The following is a 23,931-nucleotide window of genomic DNA, read 5'->3' as shown; positions in this document are numbered from 1 at the left end:
TCATTAAAATGTAATATATCACTATATTCATCTCTAAGAATTGTAAGATTCTGTTTTGGTCTTGCTAACCCTTACTCTTGTAAGTATGAAAGGCTGTGTGTGTGTGTGTGTGTGTGAGTGTGTAAAGTTCAGTTCACTCAGAGAAGGCAGGGAAGAAACATGACAGGAGACCACTTACTCACGGTACAGAATCTAGTAAGGAGGCAATTTTCTTTTTGGCCTATGGTGACCTTTTTTGACTATGTTCCTTACACCAGAGGCAGTGTACTGAATGCCTCTATTTCAGCCTGTTTAGCAGAGTGCAACAGTGTTCTTTAACTTACTTTTGGTGGGAGGAGAAGTTATAGCTGAAATTTGAGAAGGGCATGAAAAGTTGTAAGAGGCACAAGGAAGAGGGGTAGGAACTTCCTTCAAATGTGATTTTAATAACTAGTCAAGTGTGTCCAACTGTAGAAAATCACCGAGTGACAATGTCTACCTGACAGTGATCACAATGAATTACAAGACTTTTGAATAGCTATACAGATTAGAATAAAGCAGCACCAAATAAAATATCTTTTGTTGGTAAAACTTTGACTTACCAGCTAAGAAACTTAAAAAAAACGATCTTGTCTTGTGTTTTGTTAATGAACATTTAAATTAAAAACTTTGTAAAGTGTTTTATAAGTCTTTCATGAACAAGGTATGAAAGGTTTTATTTAAACACATATTGAGGAATATGTGGTATTTTGTTTATCAGTTTGGTATATATTATTATATAGTTTTCATATGTGTAAGACAGCTATATCTTAATTAACAGCCCTATCTCTAAAATCAAAACTTCCATGATCTTGAAAATCTCCAAACCATATCATGGTTTTAGACAATAATATCAACTGATTAGGGGGGAAACTGAAACAATCCCAGCTAAGTTTGTATGTAGTTTATGAAATCAACTATTAAAAAAGGCAACAATTTGTAGCAATGTAGCATATTTAAAAATAAGGATAATTGAGTGTATGCTAATATTGGCTTGTATTACTGCTCTCAGTTTATTTTTTTTAATTATCATATGTTTGATTTGGCAAAAAACAATTAAATTTAAACTTGATGTAGAAGATTCTACAGTTGCAGGTTTGGGAAAAGTAAGTCCTTTTTTTTTTTTTAGTAAGGATGAGAATTTTTTAAGCTTTATTTTTAAGAGGTCTTATTTTTTAAACATAATATAACACGTTTTAAGTATGACCTTACAAGATTTTACGAGACACAATAGGGACACCCACAGTACAGAACTGAATAGAAAAGACAAGATATAAATAGCTTCAAAAATTTGTGTGGCTTGTCAGTGGTAATTGTTTATCCTTCTCTATTTTCTCATTGTTAGATTATTCCATCAGTTACAATATAAATGCCAAAAGTTTCCTTAATTATAACCATAGAAAGGTTTGCCTTGCTAGAATTAAGTCAGACAGGAAAACATGTTTTTAAAACTTTAAAAAAAGTTTAATAGCTCAATAAGCTGTATTTTAAATTCTGGAACTTGTTTCCTGGTATTAGCTCTTAATAAAGAGAAATTTTTATGGTAGTTGAAAAATAAAAGAAATTTCAGGATTAAAAACTTGGTTCCATACATTATAGTAAGACATTATTTTGTTTTGTGATTTGTGTGCCTTCCTGAAAGAAGAGAGGTGAAAAAAATCCAATATGCACAGGTAGACATTCTGTGTTCCTGATAATAAAGACATGTAAATCTGTAGACTGTTTACTCCTTGTTAATTGCTTATTCTTTTTTTAAGTTCAAACAAATAAAAAATACTCATTAAAGTACAATTGTAAAGGAACAGAAATCCAGCAAAATGTGGTTGGAATTGTAAACTTCAATTTCAAAGAGGTTATTTTCTCAAAATATGTATTATAAATATTAATGTGGTTTGAAAGTGTACTTGTTATTTGATAATTTATTTGAACCATTTTGGGGGTTCTGGGAGATCTAGTACTTTTTAAATTTAAGCTTTATTATTTTAATGTGTTACAATTATGTCTTTTTGATCTTATAGAGAGTCTATGCTTATTTCTACACACAATACAGGCAAATAATTTTAAATCACTTTCTGTTGGAGAAATTAAAACTGTAATCTATTATAAAGGAACATTTTAGTGAATATGTAACTATATTAAATCACTGTGAGATTTTAAGAACGTTTTTATGAATTGTAATGATTTCTAATATTAAATTATGCTGCCTTTTTTGCTTTCAAAACAGGAAGGATATGGAGTAATAGTACTGAATCCCAATGAAAACTATATCGAAGTAGAAAAGCCGAAGATACATGTACAGTCATCTTCTGATAGTTCAGATGAACCAGCAGAAAAACGGGAAAGAAAAGATAAAGTCTCTAAAGAAACAAAGAAGAGACGTGATTTCTACGAGAAGTATCGTAACCCCCAAAGGGAAAAAGAAATGATGCAGTTGTATATCAGAGTAAGTAATAAGCAAGATCATTACTTTCCTCCATTATTTCCTTTTCTTTTTTTAAAAACCACAACAGCAGCTAACATTTATTGAAAATCTTCCATGTGTTCAGACCTGTTCTAAGCAATTTTACATTTCTTTTATTTATAATTTATTTTCTTAAATTATTTTATTTTTTTTAAGTGTTAATTTTTAAAGATTTATTTCCCAAGGGTGTTATTTGAAATGTTTTCTGTTTTTTATTCAAAGTAACAAAACACATTCTTATTTCAGTGTGATATTTTATTTAAGTCTAAAAATCAATTAATAATGCACTGTACAAACATCAGTCTTCATCTTGGGTGGTTATAGTTTTAATGCATTGTTTTCCTATGAGCAACCATCCATCCACAGTTTCTCAGCTTAACTTCTGAAGGCTGATGGAGGGAGGAAGAGTAATTAATATCAATAAATATTTAAGCTAGAATGGTTTAGGAATAGTGTAATGAGGGAACTCTGTCCTTTGCTCTTTTCTTATCCAGTGAACCTTTGCACTTTGTAATGCTAGCAGCATGGGATCGTTATAGCAGTGCTGCCCAAGGAGTTCTAATTCTATAGGAGGCACAAACAATTTTATTTGCCCTTTGACACATTCTGCTTGATATACCACTGTGCATTATATATATGTGACAGATTTCTGCAATTTTCAAAGCCCTTATTATGGCTGCTAGAAATATAATTTAATAGTACAGTATGTCCAAAATGCTGTTGGGTAAGTAAAACAGTAAATTGCTATGTTCTTCAAAAGTGATCAATTCAGAACATTTAAATATAGACAATTTAACATTTTATAAATTATACTGTGAGATAGTAATAAAGTTTCAGATTATTCAACTTGAGCTATTTTTGCATTTACTTTAAAACTCATTAATAAAATATTTCATACCACCTTTGAGGCAAAATAAGTAACTTTCTAAGTTATTTTCTTTATTTTACTTCTAGTTCATGGCATAATTGCTATACTTTTGGGAATTGTACTCCAAACATTCAAGACATTTGATTATAGGTCAGTCTGTTGAGTAAGTTAGGACAATTAAGCAGCATATAAATTCTCAGGACCCCCAAAAATATATCCAGATCAAGACTACCTAAAGCATGTCATAACAATGAGTCAAGCAAAAGTTAGGCAGATTACAATATTTAAATTTCTGAAAAGCATCTCACTATTTAATATATCGTTTGAAAAAAACAATGATTAGATTTGGAATTCATAAGTAGCTTGCTCATGTAGTTATATTACTGCCTTTCTTCACCATGACTGCATCAGCATCCTGATGTCACCTTCTTCTCTATTGGTTGTCCTGAGCTTCCTAATTAATATGATCCAGTCTGTCAACCACCATCTTAAGATAGAATTAAAAAAAAAAAATTCCCCCTGATATCTGGATTCCAAAATTGAATTGTATGTTTTTGAACTATACAAATCACTCGCAATATTCAGTTTCCTATGTGAAATGCAAACAAAAAGTGATTTTGCGTATTAAGTTTTTTACTTCTTAAATAGTTTCTTTTATTTGCCTATGATATGTACAGATTAAGCATCTATTTCTGACATCTGTCTTTTAAGTTTTATTTCTTTTCTATTTTCTCTTTATCATGTCACTATTGCTTTAATTTTTGTTTTGTTCTCTCGTATGTGTGCATTTTCTTTATTCTTTTTTCACATCTGTTTTGTTTATTTCTGCATCTATATTTTTTTAATACCAAGGGGAAAAAATCTTTTTATGTTGCTTCATTAAGATCTACCTTTCCCTTTGTCTTTTTTTCTTTGTTTTATCTCTTCTACACTCCTGCTATTTTTACTTCTTATCATGTCTTTTTGCCTCTTTTTTTCTTGTCCCATTTCACTCGTCTAGGTTTTCATTGAAAGCACTAAAAGACAAAAATAGACTCATGTAGATAACACAGCTTTCTTTATACCTGATAGTCTTAGTTATTAATGTTATTTTTCTTAATAAACACCCTTTCTCTTAAAATCTTCGAGAATTGTGCAAAATAGCAGAGCTAAGCTGACACTCTTCAGACATACTTCTAGATAGTAAGGCATGATCCTGTAATGGGAAAGAGAATAATGGTTCATTTTGTGTCAGGTGCCTTAATTCTTAGGTAATTTTGATCCACTCAAGAAGTGACTTCTAGTACTCTCCTTTCCTCTACATATCTCCCAATATGTATTTGTAATTTTCAGACACAGAGCATGTATGTGATGAGGATGAATTAACTTTTATTTATATACTTCTTAACCATTTACATTTTGAAATCAATCATCTATTCTTTGAACAACCCCATGAGCTAGGTAAATCAAATAATTTCACCCTTATTTTATAGTTAAAGAAACTGATGCATAGATGGTACATTTTTGTCTAGGATCACATAACTACTAAATGATGGAACTAAGTGTTAAAACCAGTGCTTCTGATTACTGTAGATTCTTGCTACAGATTACTGTAGATTCTTGCTCTCAGTTACCACATTGTTCTAACTGGTTGAAAATAAAATATGTATCTGAAATATGAAAATTAAACCAATTATAATAAAAGCATGATATGATACAGTAACTACGTTTGATGATTATATAGATTTTTGACCAGTTATTTAATGGACACTAGTAAATGTCAGTAAACAATTTATTTATAGTATGTTTATAATATATAAATAATAATGTTAACACATTGACCAGGGGATTTTTGCAAAAACTAATGCCTGTGGCCGCAATACATCTCCAATCAAAAATGTGTTAAAAAATTTAATATGATCAATAATATCGATCCCATTTTACAGATGAGGAGACTAAGAGTCAATACTTAGTAAATTTCCTGAGGTCACATAGCTCTTAACATAAGGTCCATGGGGCAGGGACTTAGTCTGTTTTTTTCATTGCTATAACCCAGAGCCAGGAACAGAGCCATAATAATAAATATTTGTAGAACAGAGCCTTCATAATAATTTTTTATTTGATAAATAAGATGGTAGAGCCAGGATTAAAATCCCAAACTACTACTGCTTTTTCTAATATGTCTTGCATTATTAAAGTATACTACTTGATCTTCTGTGAGGAAACATTCAAAGAAACCAAAACGAAGAAAATTACATTGTTGATCCCCTACCCAATCCAGTAACTGAGAAGACATTCTGAAAATTAATGATAAAAAATCGGTTTGTCATGATTTATCTGATACCTTGATTGACCTATACATTTTCATCTGAATATATAAAAGTGAGATACCCTATTTTCTTTTTTAGCTATATCATCATGATGCTAAAATTATGGATGAAAATGGAAATATTTATGCCAACCTATTGCTATTTCTGTTTTACACACTTGTTCATAAGAGTACAGCCAGGTTATTGTACTTTCTCTACCCTGTATACACTTTGTGCTTTATGGGATCTGTAACTTTGCTTTTCTGCTCTTTCCCTTAATCCAGATTCTATCCATGTTGTTGTTCCCAGCTGAAATCCTACTCATCCACACCCATCACAATCAGTGACCTCTCCTTACTAAGACTGTTGGGAGTTGTCATGATTAGTTAACTTGTATGGAATTTATCATGTTCTATCTTGAGCTATCTCTTCTGTCTCATATTATTATCAATTTATCTTTCACGCCTTTGCAGTATAGCCCTACAATCCTATGAGCATGCTTTATAGATTTTGGAATTGCATATCAATCCTTATGAATAAGCAGATAGGAGCCAGTTTTTACAGTAGTACAGTGCATACTGCGAGAAAGTCAGGAACTGATGCTAAATCTACTCACTAGGATCCAATCCCCTGGAAGGAGACCAAAGCAAAAAGACTAGGCCTTTGTCTAGAGATACCTAGATAATGTGACTAGCAGCATAGGAATGAGGGTTATTCTGGTATCAAACTGTAGCATAAGAGGACAAACATTCAGACTAAGGAAGAAGATCAGTAAAAGAACTTTATAGTATGTAGGTGGAATATAGGCAAAAGTGATTTAATGCTGATCTATGTAATATTGTGTTAGAATTGCTTGAATATATCTTCCCTAAGAAACTTAGTTGTGGGCTGTAGTGATAGGAAGTAAAGTAGAGAGATTAGACTCAGAATGTTAAAAAAAATAAAACTACTAGAAGTGGAGGGGGAAGGGAGATCATATGGCCACAGAAGGAAAAATCCAAATGTGGAGGAGACATTTAGAGAATAGGAATCTTGGAAGAGCCTGGCATTACACATTGAAGATACTCAAATATTTATGGATAGATTGCTTGTTGACATCCATCATAAAACTTATTCCTTAACACGCAAGATATTTGGTGTCTAGTTTTCTGACGGATTTTTTTCAGCATTCATGTGAATTTTTGCAATTGTTCAGAAACAGCCAGTTCTGATAAACTGAAGCTTTCTTTTAAAAAAAATCTGTTTTTGATGCTCAGACTTGGACTATGTCCAAAATATTGCTGAAGGCTAATAAATATCCTTTCTTCTCCTCTGTACCTTTTCTTTTCTGTGCAAATGCCACTGGAAGTCAGTTCTATCTAGTGATTTAGCAACCAAATTCAACTCATTTATATTTCAATGATTGTTTAATCTCTGAAACCATTTTATTTTCCCAGAATATTCAAGTATTTGACTTTTCTTTCTCTGGCATCCAGTAAATAGCCAAAATCTCCTGTGAAATTTTTGCAAATATCTAGTATACACCAGCAGAAATGAAGTAGAATCCAGGCCTAAAACTTTAAGATTAGCAAAGTATAGTTTCATTTTACTTACTAAATGAGTATAAATAGATGTGACTAACTATTGGATTATGTAGCACATTTCTGATGCATTAGGAGCAGAGCTTGAGAGATCAAAATACTTCGTCTTTCATGTGGCAACTTTCCTTAACTATGAAATAATGTACTTTCTGGCATATATTATGGCTTATTAAGGGGATTGATTTGGTCTAGGCAATAAACATCATGTCAGACATGCCTGGCAGGAAAACCTGCTTAATATGTTTTGTAATAAGATGGAACTTTTTGTTCTCGGAAACATCTGCCAACTGAATTCAAGAGTGAAGACAGAAAATGTCATCAATTTAGTGGTAATCCTATAAATTTAGTTTCTTTTTGAGCAACACACATCAAGACACACAAAATTCCCAGTGTTAATCACCACTGGTATAGTACTTTGTAAAACGATGAAACAAAAACATTTTATTTTTATATAATGTGTTAATTAATTCATAATGAATTTTAATATTTCAACTGATAAAATTTTAACAAGCATCTTGCCAACAGATCATTTTTTAAAGCATCTGTTTTTTAATGTGTTGGGTTGAGAACTGAGTCAAATGGCTAAATATGTACATATATTCTTTTTAAAAACATATTTCAACCCCCATAATTATAGATACACTATGTTTTTCCCCTTAGACCACCAGGGGCTGCTGCTGTTCATATTGAATTTTGTTTTCCTCAGAAACTGAAGACACCAATCACACTACATTTTTTCTTTCTTCCTTTTTTTTCCCTTAGCCCAAAATCTTTTATAATATAACTAGAAAGAAAAATGAATAGACTTAGCTAGTAACTGAATTATCAATATAAGAATGTATTATTTTAAACATTTTCTATATTCTAAGACATCTACATTTTTCCAAATAAACTTAAAACCTGTAGTCATTGAAGGCAGATTGTGATAATAACTTTTTATTTCCTATTTTTAGTGTCTGAATAACATTTAGAATCATATCCTTTGCAGAAAGATAGTGTGGAGATGAGATTAGAAGTGCAAAGTCAGATAGACCTGAGCTTTAATCTCAGCTCTTCCACTTAATATAACATCATCTTGAATAAGTTAACTTCCTTATGCCTCAGTTTTCTGTCTGAAAAATGGAATGATAATAATATATATAAAGTGTACATAGTATCCGGCACATAGTCTTGGGACTTCTGGGCCAATAAATAACATCCTGTCTTCTCTCAAGTTCAGAATCAATTGAGAAAGAATCCAATTTCAAAATCCCCTTGCAACTTTTGGTACCTTGTACCAAAAATAATACCCCTGACTTACCCTCCTGGGTTTGGAACCCAGCGAACACTATAGCATAGGAATCAGACAGAAGGAGATCCAAACATCAGCTTTGCTAATTGATGTAGTTCAGCTGGAAAATGTGGCTTAGATCTGCGGCTAAATTCAGACTTCCTAGTGTATTTCCCCCTGAAATGAATTTTCACCTTTCCTCCAAACATCCAGTGTGCCTTTAACATGGTAGAAAGCAAGCTGGAATGCATCCTTCCTGTAGCAGATCATTGTTATTATTACTTGCATTTTCTAAGAACTCAATACAGCAATATTAAAATATAATCATTAAATGTTCACTAAAGCATACGTTAGTTTCTTCATTTTAAGGTTTTCATTTAAAAGAGAAGCTGTGATCAAACCTAACTACAGAGAAGGTTTCCATAAAATTGTAAAGCTTTGAAAGCGCCATAATTCTATTTCAAATCATCAGAAATTAATCTTTGTAGTTTCATGTTACCAAAGCCTAGTAAACACAGTAGATTTTTAAATAAATATTTGATGAATGCATATTTGAATAAATGCTTGCTAACATGAACCTACAAAGCAAAAGAGACAGACCCTTCACCATATAAATCTACTCTTTTATATTGACTAGCATGAGGTTGAAAGAACTGTGAGACTAAGTATATTATGTCTAAACAACACTGACACTCAGAAAATTAGTGCATTGTTCTCTAAATTCAACTAACAGCCATTTTTAAGTTTACCAGGCATTCTTTGGATGTGGTTAAAAACAAGTCAAGGGCTTCCCTGGTGGCGCAGTTGTTGAGAATCCGCCTGCCGTTGCAGGGGACCACGGGTTGGTGCCCCGGTCTGGGAAGATCCCACATGCCGCGGAGCGGCTGGGCCCGTGAGCCATGGCTGCTGAGCCTGCGCGTCAGGAGCCTGTGCTCCGCAACGGGAGAGGCCACAGCAGTGAGAGGCCCGCGTAACCGCAAAAAAAAAAAAAAAAAAAAAAAAAAAAAAGTCAAAATGAAGAATTAGAAATAAGTAAAATAATTAGATATTTAGATTTATAACAGAAATTACAGAAAAGACCAAAGCTCTGCATTTAGGGGTTTAGATTGGCCACTGATGAATTTTAGTGGGGGAATTCTGCCATAAATATAAGGTAGTGGAAAGAATAAGAACTTTAGAATCAAAAAGGTGCATGCTGTAACCTTAATTCTCTCGCTTACAAGCTGTGACTTTAGGCATGTCACCTCTCCTCTCTGAGTTTCAGTTTCTTCATCTGTAAAATAGGGATAATCGTAGCTATTAGGCTGTTGTGTGGAATGAATGAGATAAATTAATGTGTATGAAAACAACCAGTGGGATACCTACTATTCAGTATATCCCCTTTCCTTTCTCTTCCCTCCTTATTCCCTTTCCCTTAGGAAATATGGAGAGAATTACGGCCAGATGACATCTCTCCCAATTAGTTTACATTCAGTGCTTCTCAGACCTTTTGGTCTCAGGACCCTTTTTCAAATGCTTAAACATTATTAAGGTCACTAAAGGGTTTTTGTTTATATGGGTTACATCTACTGATATTTCCCATAAAAAATTAAACCTGAGAAATTTTTAAATATTTATTTTAAAATAACAATAATAAACCTATTATATGATGACATAAACAACATATTTTTATGAGAAATAAGTATATTTTCCAAAACAAAAACCACCTATTGAGATGTGTGACATTTTCAAAAAGTCTCTTTAATGTTTGGCTTAAAAGATAGCTGAATTCCTACATGCATCTAATGATATATTGTCTTTATTGACATTTATGAAGAAAATTTGGCTTCACACAGATATGCATTTATATAAAGAAGGAGTGTTTTAAATACACTATGGTTTTTCAGATAATTATATATATTATGTATGTATTTTGTATGTATTTTAAATACACTAAGGTTTTTCAGATAATTATATATATTCTTTTTTGATGCTATACCAACATTCAACAAGAAGTAATAGTTTCTTAAAGATTAGTTGCTGTGTGAATCTAAAACACATCAGTGAGCATTGCATACTCAGTTTTATGGAAATCCATTGGTCTTTGTTGTACTTTGAATGGATCATTTACCCATGAATGACTTTATAACATCTTGTATTGGTCATTTGGAAAATATTGTTTCACTGAGCTATACAGATCTTCCAAATGTTGACATATTTTATTATGTAGTATCAAAAATTCCTGTCTATTACTGTTCCTACCAATCTCATCCACAAAGCTTTTAAGAATTGAAAAACTATCAAGCTTATCAAGGAGTGTACAAGTTGTCCCAACTTTTAATTTTATCAAGAAAGCTCAATTTTTCTCACTAGTGACAAATATTATCAGTTGTTTTCCTTAAACTGTCAGGCTTTGTTCATTTTCAAGAAAACAGCTTCCAAATGCCCAAATCTGAATCATAGTTCGTTTCTCAGTTTTATAAGTAAAGATGGTGTTCCATTAAAAAACTGGCTGCTTTAGCTCACAACTCAATTAATTGCACAACTAGTTTTTCTCCAGACAACCATCATAACATAATTTGGTTTGCAGGTGCTTTATGCGTTCCTTGTATTTATCACTCAGAATATTAAACAGACATAGGCTCAGGGGTTGAGATTTAATAAAAGTGATCCTTGCTAATTCACAACAGTTTTATTCTCCATTGTTTTCAACTGTTAATGCAAATGCCAGCACAGTGAAAAAGACAAATAATGTCTTAGTATTATTATGCAAACTCCCTGAAAGGGTCTCTGGAAACCCCAGAGGTTTGCTGACCACATTTCTACAACCATTCGTCTACATCTCTTTTCTGGAGTAAGCATAGAATCAACAAAAGCAAGCAGTTTAGATTAGGATTAAGAACGATTTTTTTTTCAGTTCTTGTTTTAGGCAGTATAAAACTAGAACAATATGAGCAGCTATGTAACCTGAAATAGAGAAACTAGAACAGAGTAGGACAGGTTTATTAAGGCATTTGGTGCTATCCAGTTTGAACTTTTCTCATCTGGACTCAGAGAGCACTATGTCTAGACTGTTTCACCTGTTCTCTGCCCCGTGCCATTCCCCTTTATTGAAACTAACATGTCAAGTCCACAGTGACCAGGTCAGTGGAATTTGAGGATTTAGAATTTGTTTTCTACTGCTCTTCCCCCAAAATAAAAGACCCTGGAGAGTCACATGCCCATTTGGGGTTTTAGCAACTACAGCTTTCGTTCCCTTCTTTTCCCTAAAATTAGTGACCTCTTGCTTCCCAGGAAAGCCCAAATATTTATCCCTGCTATACAGCTGGGGTCTATTTTATTACCATATTCTACTTGTTCTTTACTGGTGCTATCTCTCTGTTACTGGTGCTGTCTTCCTGTTTTATGTTTTCTTTACTTTGCATTAGAATGATTCTAGAGTAGTTAAGAACTGGGTTTCTGGTGTTTGGCAGCATGTGTACTGGATTTTGCAAATAGTATTCACTCAGTAAATATTAGTTAGAATTATTGTATGTAATATCCTTGATTTACAGTCCATTTGCACCAGTCATTGACTCTCCATTTGTGAAGCCATGCTCCTCCTAGCTCTCCGAATTGGGTTCCTCTTATTTCTTGTCTGCGAAAACATTTGACAGTAACTGTCTAAAACACAATTGGATTCACCATGCTTCTATTTGGCTTTCATCATGAATCACTTTGGTCATGTTCACAACTTCCACCCCCTTCTTGGGAAAAGGGGGCAATTTAAGACCCTCTGACCCCAACTCCTTCCCCACTTGTGCATCCATTTGTATAGTTAGAAGTAGTTGTCATCATTTGTTTGTTCGTGCAGTCCTCATAATTGTCTTATGTATTACCCTGACTTTACAGATCCTTAAATGAGACTCAGAAACGTAAATAGACTTACTCATAGTTACATATCTAATAAGAGTAACTAAACCAAGGTTTGAGCCCAAGTCTGTCTGACTGCAAAGCCTCTGTTTTTCCCACTATACTACATTGCCAATAATGAACATTTCCTACAACTGATTCTCTAAGATTTCTCTGTGTGTATGTGAAATATATATACATGAGTGAAAGAATAAATGGATCTTTCTTGGATTGCAGGCAATTGCTGGAATCAGAATAGTATTTCCCACATGCAACAGTTTATTCAAAGACCGTACTTAGAGGATTACAATGGTTAGATATATTGGGTGTAGAATTTTCGACCCACATTCTCTCCTTGAGAGTAAGACACCCATACACATTTTTTAACATATTTATTGGACTATAATTGCTTTACAGTGTTCTGTTAGTTTCTGCTGTATAACAAAGTGAATCAGCTATATGCATATGTATATCCCCATATCTGCTCCCTCTTGCATCTCCCTCCCACCCTGGTCGAAAAGCACTGAGATGATCTCCCTGTGCTATGCAGCTGCTTCCCACAAGCTATCTATTTTACATTTGGTAGTGTATATATGTCCATACCACTCTCTCCCTTCGTCCCAGCTTACCCTTCCCCCTCCACGTGTCCTCAGGTCCATTCTCTACATCTGTATCTTTACTCCTGTCCTGCCCCTAGGTTCATCAGAACCTTTTTTTTTTTTTCAGATTCCATATATGTGTGTTAGCATATGGCATTTGTTTTTCTCCTTCTGACTTACTTCACTCTGTATGACAGACTCTAGGTCCATTCACCTCACTACAAATAACTCAATTTCATTTATTTTTATGGCCGAGTAATATTCCATTGTATATATGTGCCACATCTTCTTTATCCATTCATCTGTCGATGGACACTTAGGTTGCTTCCATGTCCTGCCTATTGTAAATAATGCTGCAATGAACACTGTGGTACATAGCTGTTTTTGAATTATGGTTTTCTCAGGGTATATGCCCAGTAGTGGGATTGCTGGGTCATATGGTAGATCTATGTTTAGTTTTTTAAGAAACCTCCATACTGTTGTCCATAGTGGCTGTATCAATTTATATTCCCACCAACAGTGCAAAAGGGTTCCCTTTTCTCCACACCCTCTCCAGCATTTATTGCTTATAGATTTTTTGATGATGGCCATTCTGACCAGTGTGAGGTGATACCTCATTGTAGTTTTTATTTGCATTTCTCTAATGATTAGTGATGTTGGGCATCTTTTCATGTGTTTGTTGGCAATCTGTATATCTTCTTGGGAGAAATGTCTATTTAGGTCTATTTAGGTCTTCTGCCCATTTTTGGATTACGTTGCTTATTTTTTTGATATTGAGCTGCATGAGCTGCTTCTATATTTTAGAGATTAATCCTTTGTCAGTTGCTTCATTGGCAAATATTTTCTCCCATTCTGAGGGTTGTCTTTCATTTTAATGTTTCCTTTGCTGTGCAAAAGCTTTTAAGTTTCATTAGATCCCATTTGTTTATTTTTGTTTTAATTTTCATTTCTCCAGGAGGGGGGTCAAAACGGATCTTGCTGTGATTTATGTCATAGAGTGTTCTGCCTATGTTTTCTTCTAAGAGATCTATAGTGTCTGCCCTTACATTTAGGTCTTTAATCCATTTTTAGTTTGTGTTTGTGTACAGTGTTAGGGAGTGTTCTACTTTCATTCTTTTACATGGCGCTGTCCAGTTTTCCCAGCACCACTTATTGAAGAGACTGTCTTTTATATTCTTGCCTCCTTTATCAAAGATAAGGTACCCGTATGTGCGTGGGTTTATCTCTGGGTTTTCTACCAGTTCCATTGATCTATATTTCTGTTTTTGTGCCAGTACCATACTGTCTTGATTACTGTATCTTTGTAGCATAGTCTGAAGTCTGGGAGCCTGATTCCTCCAGCTCTGTTTTTCTTTCTCAAGATTGCTTTGGCTATGCGGTGTCTTTTGTGTTTCCATACCAATTGTGAAATTTTTTGTTCTAGCTCTGTGAAGAATGCCTTTGGTAGTTTGATAGGGATTGCATTGAATCTGTAGATTGCTTTGGGTAGTATAGTCATTTTCACAATATTGATTCTTCCAATCCAAGAACATGGTATATCTCTCCATCTCTTTGTATCATCTTTAATTTCTTTCATCAGTGTCTTATAGTTGTCTGCATACAGGTCTTTTGTCTCCTTAGCTAGGTTTATTCCTAGGTATTTTATTCTTTTTGTTGCAGTGGTAAATGGGAGTGTTTCCTTAATTTCTCTTTCAGATTATTCATCATTAGTGTATAGGAATGCAGGAGATTTCTGTGCATTAATTTGTATCCTTTTACTTCACCAAATTCATTGATTAGCTGTAATAGTTTTCTGGTAGCATCTTTAGGATTCTGTATGTATAGTATCATGTCATCTGTAAACAGTGATAGCTGTACTTCTTTTCCAATTTGTATTCCTTTTATTTCTTTTTCTTCTCTGATTGCTGTGGCTAAAACTTCCAAAACTATGTTGAATAATAGTGGTGAGAGTGGATACCCTTGTCTGGTTCCCGATCTTACAGGAAATGGTTTAAGTTTTTTACCATTAAGAACAATGTTGGCTGTGCGTTTGTCATATATGGCCTTTATTATGTTGAGGTAGGTTCCTTCTTTGTCTACTTTCTCAGAGTTTTTATCATAAATGGGTATTGAATTTTGTCAGAAGCATTTTCTCCATCTATTGAGATTATCGTATTGTTTTTATGCTTCAATTTGTTAATATGGTGTATCACATTGATTTGCATATATTGAAGAATCCTTGCAACTCTGGGATAAACCCCACTCGATCATGGTGTATCATCCTTTTAATATGCTGTTGGATTCTGCTTGCTAGTATTTTAATGAGGATTTTTGCATCTGTATTCATAAGAGATATTGGCCTGTAGTTTTCTTTTTTTGGTGACATCTTTGTCTGGTTTTGGTATCAGAGTGATGGGTGCCTCATAGAATGAGTTTGGGAGTGTTCCTCCCTCTGCTATATTTTCAAAGAGTTTGAGAAGGATAGGTGTTAGCTTTTCTCTAAATGTTTAATAGAATTTTCCTGTGAAACCATCTGGTCCTGGGCTTTTGTTGGTTGGAAGATTTTTAATCACAGTTTCAATTTCAGTGCTTGTGATTGGTCTGTTTATATTTTCTATTTCTTCCTGGTTCAGTCTTATAAGGTTGTATTTTTCTAAGAATTGGACCATTTCTTCCAGGTTGTCCATTTTATTGGCATATAGTTGCTTGTAGTAATCTCTTATGATCCTTTGTGTTGCTGCAGTGTCAATTGTTACTTCTCCTTTTCCATTTCTAATTCTGTTGATTTGAGTCTTCTCCCTTTTTTTTCTTGATGAGTCTGGCTAATGGTTTATCAATTTTGTTTATCTTCTCAAAGAACCAGCTTTTAGTTTTATTGATCTTTGCTATAGTTTTCTTCTTTTTCATTTATTTCTGATCTGATCTTTATGATTTCTTTCCTTCTGCTAATTTTGGATTTTGTTTTTCCTTCTTTCTCTAGATCCTTTAGGTGTAAGGTTAGATTGTTTATTTGAGAATTTTCTTGTTTCTTGAGGTAGGCTTGTATTGCTATAAACTTCTCTCTTAGAACCGCTTTTGCTGCATCCCATAGGTTTTTGGTCGTCGTGTTTTCACTGTCATTTGTTTTTAGGTATTTTTTGTTTTCCTCTTGATTTCTTCAGTGATCTCTTCGTTATTTAGTAGTGTATTGTTTAGCCTCCATTTATTTGTATTTTTTACAGATTTTTACTGTAATTGATATCTAGTCTCATAGCGTTGTGGTCAGAAAAGATACTTGACACGATTTCAATTTTCTTAAATTTACCAAGGCTTGATTTGTGACCTAAGATATGATCTATGTTGGAGAATGTTTCATGAGCACTTGAGAAGAAAGTGTATTCTGTGGTTTTTGGATGGAATGTCCTATAAATATAAATTAAGTCCATCTTGTTTAATGTGTCATTTAAAACTTGTGTTTCCTTATTTATTTTCATTTTGGATCATCTGTCCATTGGTGAAAATGGGGTGTTAAAGTCCTCTACTATGATTGTGTTACTGTCAATTTCCCCTTTTATGGCTGTTAGCATTTGCCTTATGTATTGAGGTACTCCTATGTTGGGTGCATAAGTATTTACAATGTTATATCTTCTTCTTGGATTGATCCCTTGATCATTACGTAGTGTCATTCTTTGTCTTTTTAATAGTCTTTATTTTAAAGTCTATTTTGTCTCATATGAGAATTGCTACTCCAGCTTTCTTTTGATTTCCATTTGCATGGAATATATTTTTCCATCTCCTCACTTTCAGTCTGTGTGTGTCCCTAGGTCTGAAGTGGATCTCTTGTAGACAGCATATGTACGGGTCTTGTTTTTTAACCATTCACTGAGTTTGGTCTTTTGGTTGGAGGATTTAATCCATTTACATTTAAGTTAATTATCAATATGTATGTTCCTATTACCATTTTCTTTATTGTTTTGGTTTGTTTTTGTAGGTATTTTCCTTCTCATGTGTTTCCTACCTATAGAAGTTCCTTTAGCATTTGTTGTAAAGCTAGTTTGGTGGTGCTGAATTCTCTTAACTTTTCATTATCTCTAAAGGTTTTAATTTCTCTGTTAAATCTGAATGAGATCCTTGCTGGGTAGAGTAATATTGGTTGTAGGTTTTTCCCTTTCATCACTTTAAATATGTCCTGCCACTCCCTTCTGGCCTGCAGAGTTTCTGCTGAAAGATCAGCTGTCAACCTTATGGGGATTCCCTTGTATGTTATTTGTTGCTTTTCCCTTGCTGCTTTTCATATTTTTTCCTTGTATTTAATTTTTTTTTTTTTTTTTTTTTTTTTATTTTTTTTTTTTGTGGTATGCGGGCCTCTCACTGTTGTGGCCTCTCCCATTGCGGAGCACAGGCTCCGGACGCACAGGCCCAGCGGCCATGGCTCACGGGCCCAGTCGCTCTGTGGCATGCGGGATCCCCCCGGACCAGGGCACAAACCCGTGTCCCCTGCATCGGCAGACGGACTCTCAACCACTGCGCCACCAGGGAAGCCCGCTTGTATTTAATTTTTGATAGTTTGATTATTATGTGTCTTGGCATGTTTCTCCTTGGATTTATCCTGTATGGGACTCTCTGTGATTCCTGAACTTGATTGACTATTTCCTTTCCCATATTAGGGAAGTTTTCAACTATAATCTCTTTAAATATTTTCTCATTCCCTTTGTTTTTCTCTTCTTCTTCTGGGACCCTTATAATTCAAATGTTGGTGCGTTTAATATTGTCCCGGATGTCTCTGAGACTGTTCTCGATTCTTTTCATTCTTTTTTCTTTATTCTACTCCCTGGCAGTTAATTCCACTATTTTATCTTCCAGCTCAGTTATCCATTTTTCTGCCTCAGTTATTCTGTTATTGATTCCTTCCAGAGTATTTTTAACTTTAGTAATTGTGGTGTTTATCAGTGTTTGTATGCTTGTTAGTTCTTCTAGATCCTTGTTATATGCTTCTTGTATTTTCTCCATTTTCTTTCTGAGATTTTTCAATCATCTTTCCTGTCATTACTCTGAATTCTTTTCCAGGTGGGTTGCCTGTTTCGTCTTCATTTATTTGGACTTTTGGTTTTTACCTTGCTCCTTCATCTGTAACATATTTTTTTGTCTTTTCCTTTTTTTTTTTTTTTTTTTTTTGATGGGTGGTGCTGTATTCCTGTCTTACTTATTTGGCCTGAGATGGCCAGCACTGGAGTTTGCAAGCAGTTAGGTAGAGCCTGGTCTTAGTGCTGAGATGACGTCTGGGAGGCCACACTCCGATTGATATTCCCTGGGATCTGAGATTCTGTTTTAGTCCGGCAGTTTGGACTCAGAGCTCCCAGCACAGAAGCTCGGGCCCGACCTCTGGCCTGGGAACCAAGATCCCACAAGCTTTGTGATGCAGTTAAGAAGGAAGAGAAGGAGGGAGGGAGGGAGGGAGGAAGGAAGGAAGGGAGGAAAGAAGGAAGGAAGGAAGGAAGGAAGGAAGCAGTACAATATCAAAGAATAAAAACAAAATAAAATTAGAAAGATTAAAAATTATATTAGGAAAACTAAAACTATAATTGAAACAACTGCAACAAGGTAAAATAAAACCACGACAGGAAAAAAAAAGGGGGCGGGGGGGAACAAACCAAAAGGCGAGAACAATAGCAAAGTATAAAGAATAAAATAAAATTAGAAAAAGAAAAGATTTTCTTAGGAAAAGTAAAAATGTAAAAGAATCAACAACAATGAATCAACAAGGTAAAACAGAACCCCAATCTAAAAGAGGAAAAATGAAAAGAAAAAAAAAGAAAAAAAGCCTTGCCTATGGGGGTGGAGTTTAGGCAGGGTGTTGAACTTAGGCAGGGGCAGGGTTTAGGGTGGGACGTTTGAGCGTGGGGCGGGGCCTAGGCAGGGCGATGTTCAAGCACTAAATGGGGCCTCTGCTTAGGACCTGCATTGAAGGGGAAAGGCAGCAATTGGAAAGGAGAGTCTCTGGAGTGTGGGGTTCTGGAGTTTGGAGGTAAGGCCCTGAGTGAGGATGTGTGGGTGGGGTTTAGACCCAGTGCGTTGGAGGCGGTATCCTAGTGTAGAGGTTGGGCCCTGGGTGGGGGTGTAGGGGCAGGACTTGGGCTCTGTGCAGCAGCAGGGAGGCTCTGAGGGCAGGGGCTTAGGCCCGGGAGCCCAAGAGGCTCCTGGTGCCTAAGTGGACAGGATAAGCACTGGCCACGTTCCCTTCAGTTCCTTTGCACCCCTCCCCCACCATCTCCCCCAGAGTCTCCCTTGTTGCCGCTGGACCCCTAACCATGGGTGGGTCCCACTGGGTGTAGAAACTCCTCCCCTTCCCCAACTGCCCTTGAGGGGTGCCCATCTCGGAGGTCCAGCCTTTACTTTTGCTCCCGATTCCCTCCCTCCCACTCCCTCAGGACCTGCGTGGCTGGAGGGGCCCTTCGTGGGCAGAGGATCAGGCCTGGGATCTCTACAGGTTCCTGAGGGTCCAAGTGGGCAGGGGAAACCTGGCCATGCTCCCTTTCGACCCTCTGTCTGCCCAGTGGTCCCCCAGTTTCCCCCTTCAGGCATGGGATCCCTTCCCCTCCCCCAGCCACCCCTCATGGGCGCCAGTCCCGTCCCGCCTCCACTTGTCCTCCCCCTTCACTGCCCCCACGCCCCATATCCTACCCAGTTGCTGAGGTTCTTCTTGTAGGTGTCCGTGGTAGGTGCCCTAGTTGTGAGGAGATGTGAATTCCGCGTTCTAGTACACCATCTTGACTCTGCCTTACACATTATTTTCGTCTAAGTCCCAAACTGCCCATATGCGATGTGTTAGTTGCATGACAGCAAAGGAGTTTAGAGTTATTGCAGGTGAGGATGAGGGATAGCCTGAATCAACTTGTTTAGTTGACTCAAAAGTGCTTTATTTACTGATGATAATCTATTTTTTATCCCTATCCTGATTTCAGCTTGTCTTTAGGTAAGTTTGCCTGTTTAAAGCCAATCAGCATGTTGCTCCCCCACCTCCCTTTGGCGTTTTAGCCAGTCCCAGTATTCACTTATGCACACTCTGGTTTGTCAATGGATCTAAGCACTTCTGTATGTATCTCTCATGTGTAACATAGCTGAGCAATGTAATGTGTTTACTGAGTGACTTGAATATATCCATTTTAGGCTTCTCTCATTTCAATTTGAATTATATATGTGCATTTGTAAAGTATAAAATTGTATGTTTAGATTTACTTGTTTGGAGCATGAAATTAAAATACCCTATGTATCAATTTCTTCATACTCATGTTAACTTTATTCTCAGTGTGATTTTCATTAATTTAATACTAAAGGAAAGCCTTGATTATTTTTCTTGAAAAATAATAGATTATAAATTTAATCAGCATTTATTTAGGGAACTCTTGAAAACAAAGATAAAATTAACCTTGAATAGTAATCGTAATGGTCATCTACCAAGATTTTACTAATTTCTATTTATCTTAAAAATGGTTCTTATACCTGAATTTCTTTCCCTAAAACCTTTAGCTTAGCTTACTGTGTGTCCAATTTGGTATTTCTCTGTGAAATTTTAGAAAAATCCTCTTCCTCAGGAGGTGATAAGGAGAAAGATTATAGGACTCTATCATTTAGGATACTATTATATTTTAAAATTTTAAGATAATTTGCCATTTATGAACAGTCACGATTTTTTATTTAGAAAATCTTTTAAATATTCTGGGCCAAAGTTTCTTGTTTCTACCAGATTGATTATAATAATTCCAGTAATTTCCAGGGCTATGTAATGGATTAATAATATTTTTTTAAAACTTCAAATCATTATATAAAAGTTTAACATTAGAAATTCGGATTTTACACTGCTAAATTAAGTAAGTCTGTTACACAAACCAAAATCTGTTTTAGTCATATTATTGAGAAGAGGAACTCAGGTTTTTTGCAGGTTACTGTTCTAAATTTCTGACAGTGAGGCATATTGTTTCCATATTAAAAGGAGTGTTTACAAACCATTTAGCCTACATTTGTTTACTGTTTTATATAAAGAGTACATTTAGGAAGAACATTACTTATAGGACAAGGATACCAGATTATGTTGCCGAAAGGTAATATTTGAAACTTGGTAGGTAGTTTTTAGAGACATACCTTGGTAGGTAGTTTTTAGAGAGTTTATTGTTAAATATAGATGAGAAAACCGAGATTAAAAGAGATTATATACTTTGTGCTAGATTGTACTATTATTAGTGACAAAGCTGGTATTGGAACCTTGGCTTTCTATTTACCATTCTAGGTATTGAAATTTTCATATTAGAACCAGGTTTTCCCCCTCTATTCATATTTGGAAGTGGCTTCTCTGGCCTTTTTCTCAGTAGCTGATAGAGTTGAGGGGGTTGGGGAAGAAGAAAAGGATGTGTGTGTTTGTGTGTAGATTATTAGGCAGGGGAAGGAGTAAGTGATCATTAAGTAATTTAGATTTAAACCTAGAAGTTAGTTGAAAACAGTATTCCTAATATAGTTGATTTTAAGATCTAAGAGGAAGAATATAAATTTGAAAAGCTTGATGCGTTATATTTGAATTATGATGTTAACTATACTTCATTCACTCCTAATGTTCTTTGTTTCATTTTCACACAGGAGAGTGAAAAGAATTCTCTCAGAATTCTTGTTCAGAGTGCTTATATAATTATGCCATCAAAGAAAGGCTATTATTTGTGCATATATAGCTTAGTGAATTGAAGATTGCTTGGATTATCATCTTTTTTCATTGATTTTAAAACCTTTTATCACGTATTAACATCCCTGAATTTGGGATGCATCTTAAAAATTAATGGCATATCATGGATTATTTGGTGACATTTTTTTCCTCTTAATCATACATAAAACAGCGGTACCTTTTAGAACTGATGGTATCTAAGATGGATGAAATATGATATAAGACAAGCCTGCCTCATTGCACAAATCTAAGCGACGTAATTATTACCTGGCACCACCTAGAGTTGTACAGTGTGTAGACTATGTGGTCTTATGGGATAGCCCTAGTAGAGGTGATGTGTAGGTTCATTCTTTTTCTTACATTTTACCCCATATTTGATCCCACAAATTGTATAAAGAGCACCTGCCGAAAGTTTAGCAACTAGTAATCCCTCAATAAATGTTTATTTCTTGGGTTTCCCTGGTGGCACAGTGGTTGAGAGTCTGCCTGCCAATGCAGGGGACACGGGATCAAGCCCTGGTCTGGGAGGATCCCACAAGCCGTGGAGCAACTGGGCTTGTGAGCCACAACTACGGAGCCTGCGCGTCTGGAGCCTGTGCTCTGCAACAAGAGAGGCCGTGATAGTGAGAGGCTCACGCACCACAATGAGGAGTGGACCCTGCTCACCACAACTAGAGAAAGCGCTCGCACAGAAACAAAGACCCAACACAGCCAAAAATAAATAAATAAATAATTTTTTTTAAAAAAAAGGTTTATTTCTTTACCTACACATCATTGTAGTCTGTTGTGTTCTTTCACTTGCCAAAGCAGATTGAGACCAGGTTTGAATTCCCTTCAGTTCTGGATGTTATATTATTAAGAAGATGTTGTTCTCTAGATGGTAAACCTAGATGGTAAATCTAGGAAGTAATGAATAAATGACTGGATTAAATAGAGATGTTAGCTCCTAAGTGGTCTAATTGTTTGCATAATTCCTTTTACTTTAAAAACTTTTCTTTGGGACATAGGAGCACCTCAATACATAAGGCACATGCTAACAGCCATAAAAGGGGAAATCGAGAGTAACACAGTCATAGTAGGGGACTTTAACACCCCACTTTGACCAATGGACAGGTCATCCAAAATGAAAATAAATAAGGAAATACAAGCTTTAAATGATACATTAAAGACGATGGACTTAACTGATATTTAGGGGACATTCCATCCAAAAACAACAGAATACACTTTCTTCTCAAGTGCTCACAGAACATTCTTCAGGATAGATCATATCTTGGATCACAAATCAAGCCTTGGTAAATTTAAGAAAATTGAAATCGTATCAAGTATCTTTTCCAACCACAATGCTGTGAGACTAGATATCAATTACAGGAAAAAATCTGTAAAAAATACAAACACATGGAGGCTAAAGAATCCACTACTAAATAACCAACACATCCCTGAAGAAATCAAACAGGAAATCAAAAACTACCTAAAAACAAATGACAGTGAAAACACGACGACCTGAAATGTATGGGACACAGCAAAAGCAGTTTTAAGAGGAAAGTTTATAACAATACAACACTATCTCAAGAAACAAGAAACATCTCAAGTAAACAACCTAACCTTACACCTAAAGCAATTAGAGAAAGAAGAACAAAAAGACCCCAAAATTAGCAGAAGGAAAGAAATCATAAAGATCAGATCAGAAATAAATGAAAAAGAAATGGAGAAAACTATAGCAAAGATCAATAAAACTAAAAGCTGGTTCTTTGAGAAGATAAGCAAAATTGATAAACCATTAATTAGCCAGACTCATCAAGAAAAAAAGGGAGAAGACTCAAATCAACAGAATTAGAAATGAAAAAGGAGAAGTAACAACTGACACTGCAGCAATACAAAGGATCATAAGAGATTACTACAAGCAACTATATGCCAATAAAATGGACAACCTGGAAGAAATGGTCCAATTCTTAGAAAAGTACAACCTTACAAGACTGAACCAGGAAGAAATAGAAAATATAAACAGACCAATCACAAGCACTGAAATTGAAACTGTGATTTAAAATCTTCCAATCAACAGAAGCCCAGGACCAGATGGCTTCACAGGCAAATTCTATCAAACATTTAGAGGAGAGCTAACACCTATCATTCTTAAACACTTCCAAAGTATAGCAGAGGGTGGAACACTCCCAAACTCATTCTACAAGGCCACCATCACCCTGATACCAAAACCAAACAAAGACATCACAAAGAAAACTACAAGCCAATATAATTGATGAACATAGATGCAAAAATCCTCAACAAAATACTAGCAAACAGAATCCAACAGCATA

At 35.2% G+C, this 23,931-nt stretch overlaps 1 protein-coding gene across 15 annotated transcripts in view; it reads left to right on the top strand.

Annotated features, from left to right (window-relative positions):
- Positions 1 to 23,931, top strand: part of ARB2A (ARB2 cotranscriptional regulator A) — a 428,393-nt gene that overhangs the window by 169,483 nt on the left and 234,979 nt on the right. For 14 of the 15 annotated variants that reach the window (XM_067031341.1, XM_059061464.2, XM_059061459.2 and 11 more), the window contains one exon: positions 2,243 to 2,461. In XM_067031341.1, the coding sequence (XP_066887442.1) occupies positions 2,243 to 2,461 (219 nt within the window). Of the gene's footprint in view, positions 1 to 2,242; positions 2,462 to 22,090; positions 22,333 to 23,931 lie in introns of those variants that run through there. The other variant, XM_067031343.1, reaches the window with a different exon arrangement.

The sequence above is a fragment of the Kogia breviceps genome, chromosome 4 (genome assembly GCF_026419965.1).
Source record: "Kogia breviceps isolate mKogBre1 chromosome 4, mKogBre1 haplotype 1, whole genome shotgun sequence".
NCBI lineage: Eukaryota > Metazoa > Chordata > Mammalia > Artiodactyla > Physeteridae > Kogia > Kogia breviceps.
This window is presented reverse-complemented; position numbering and strand designations above follow the sequence as displayed.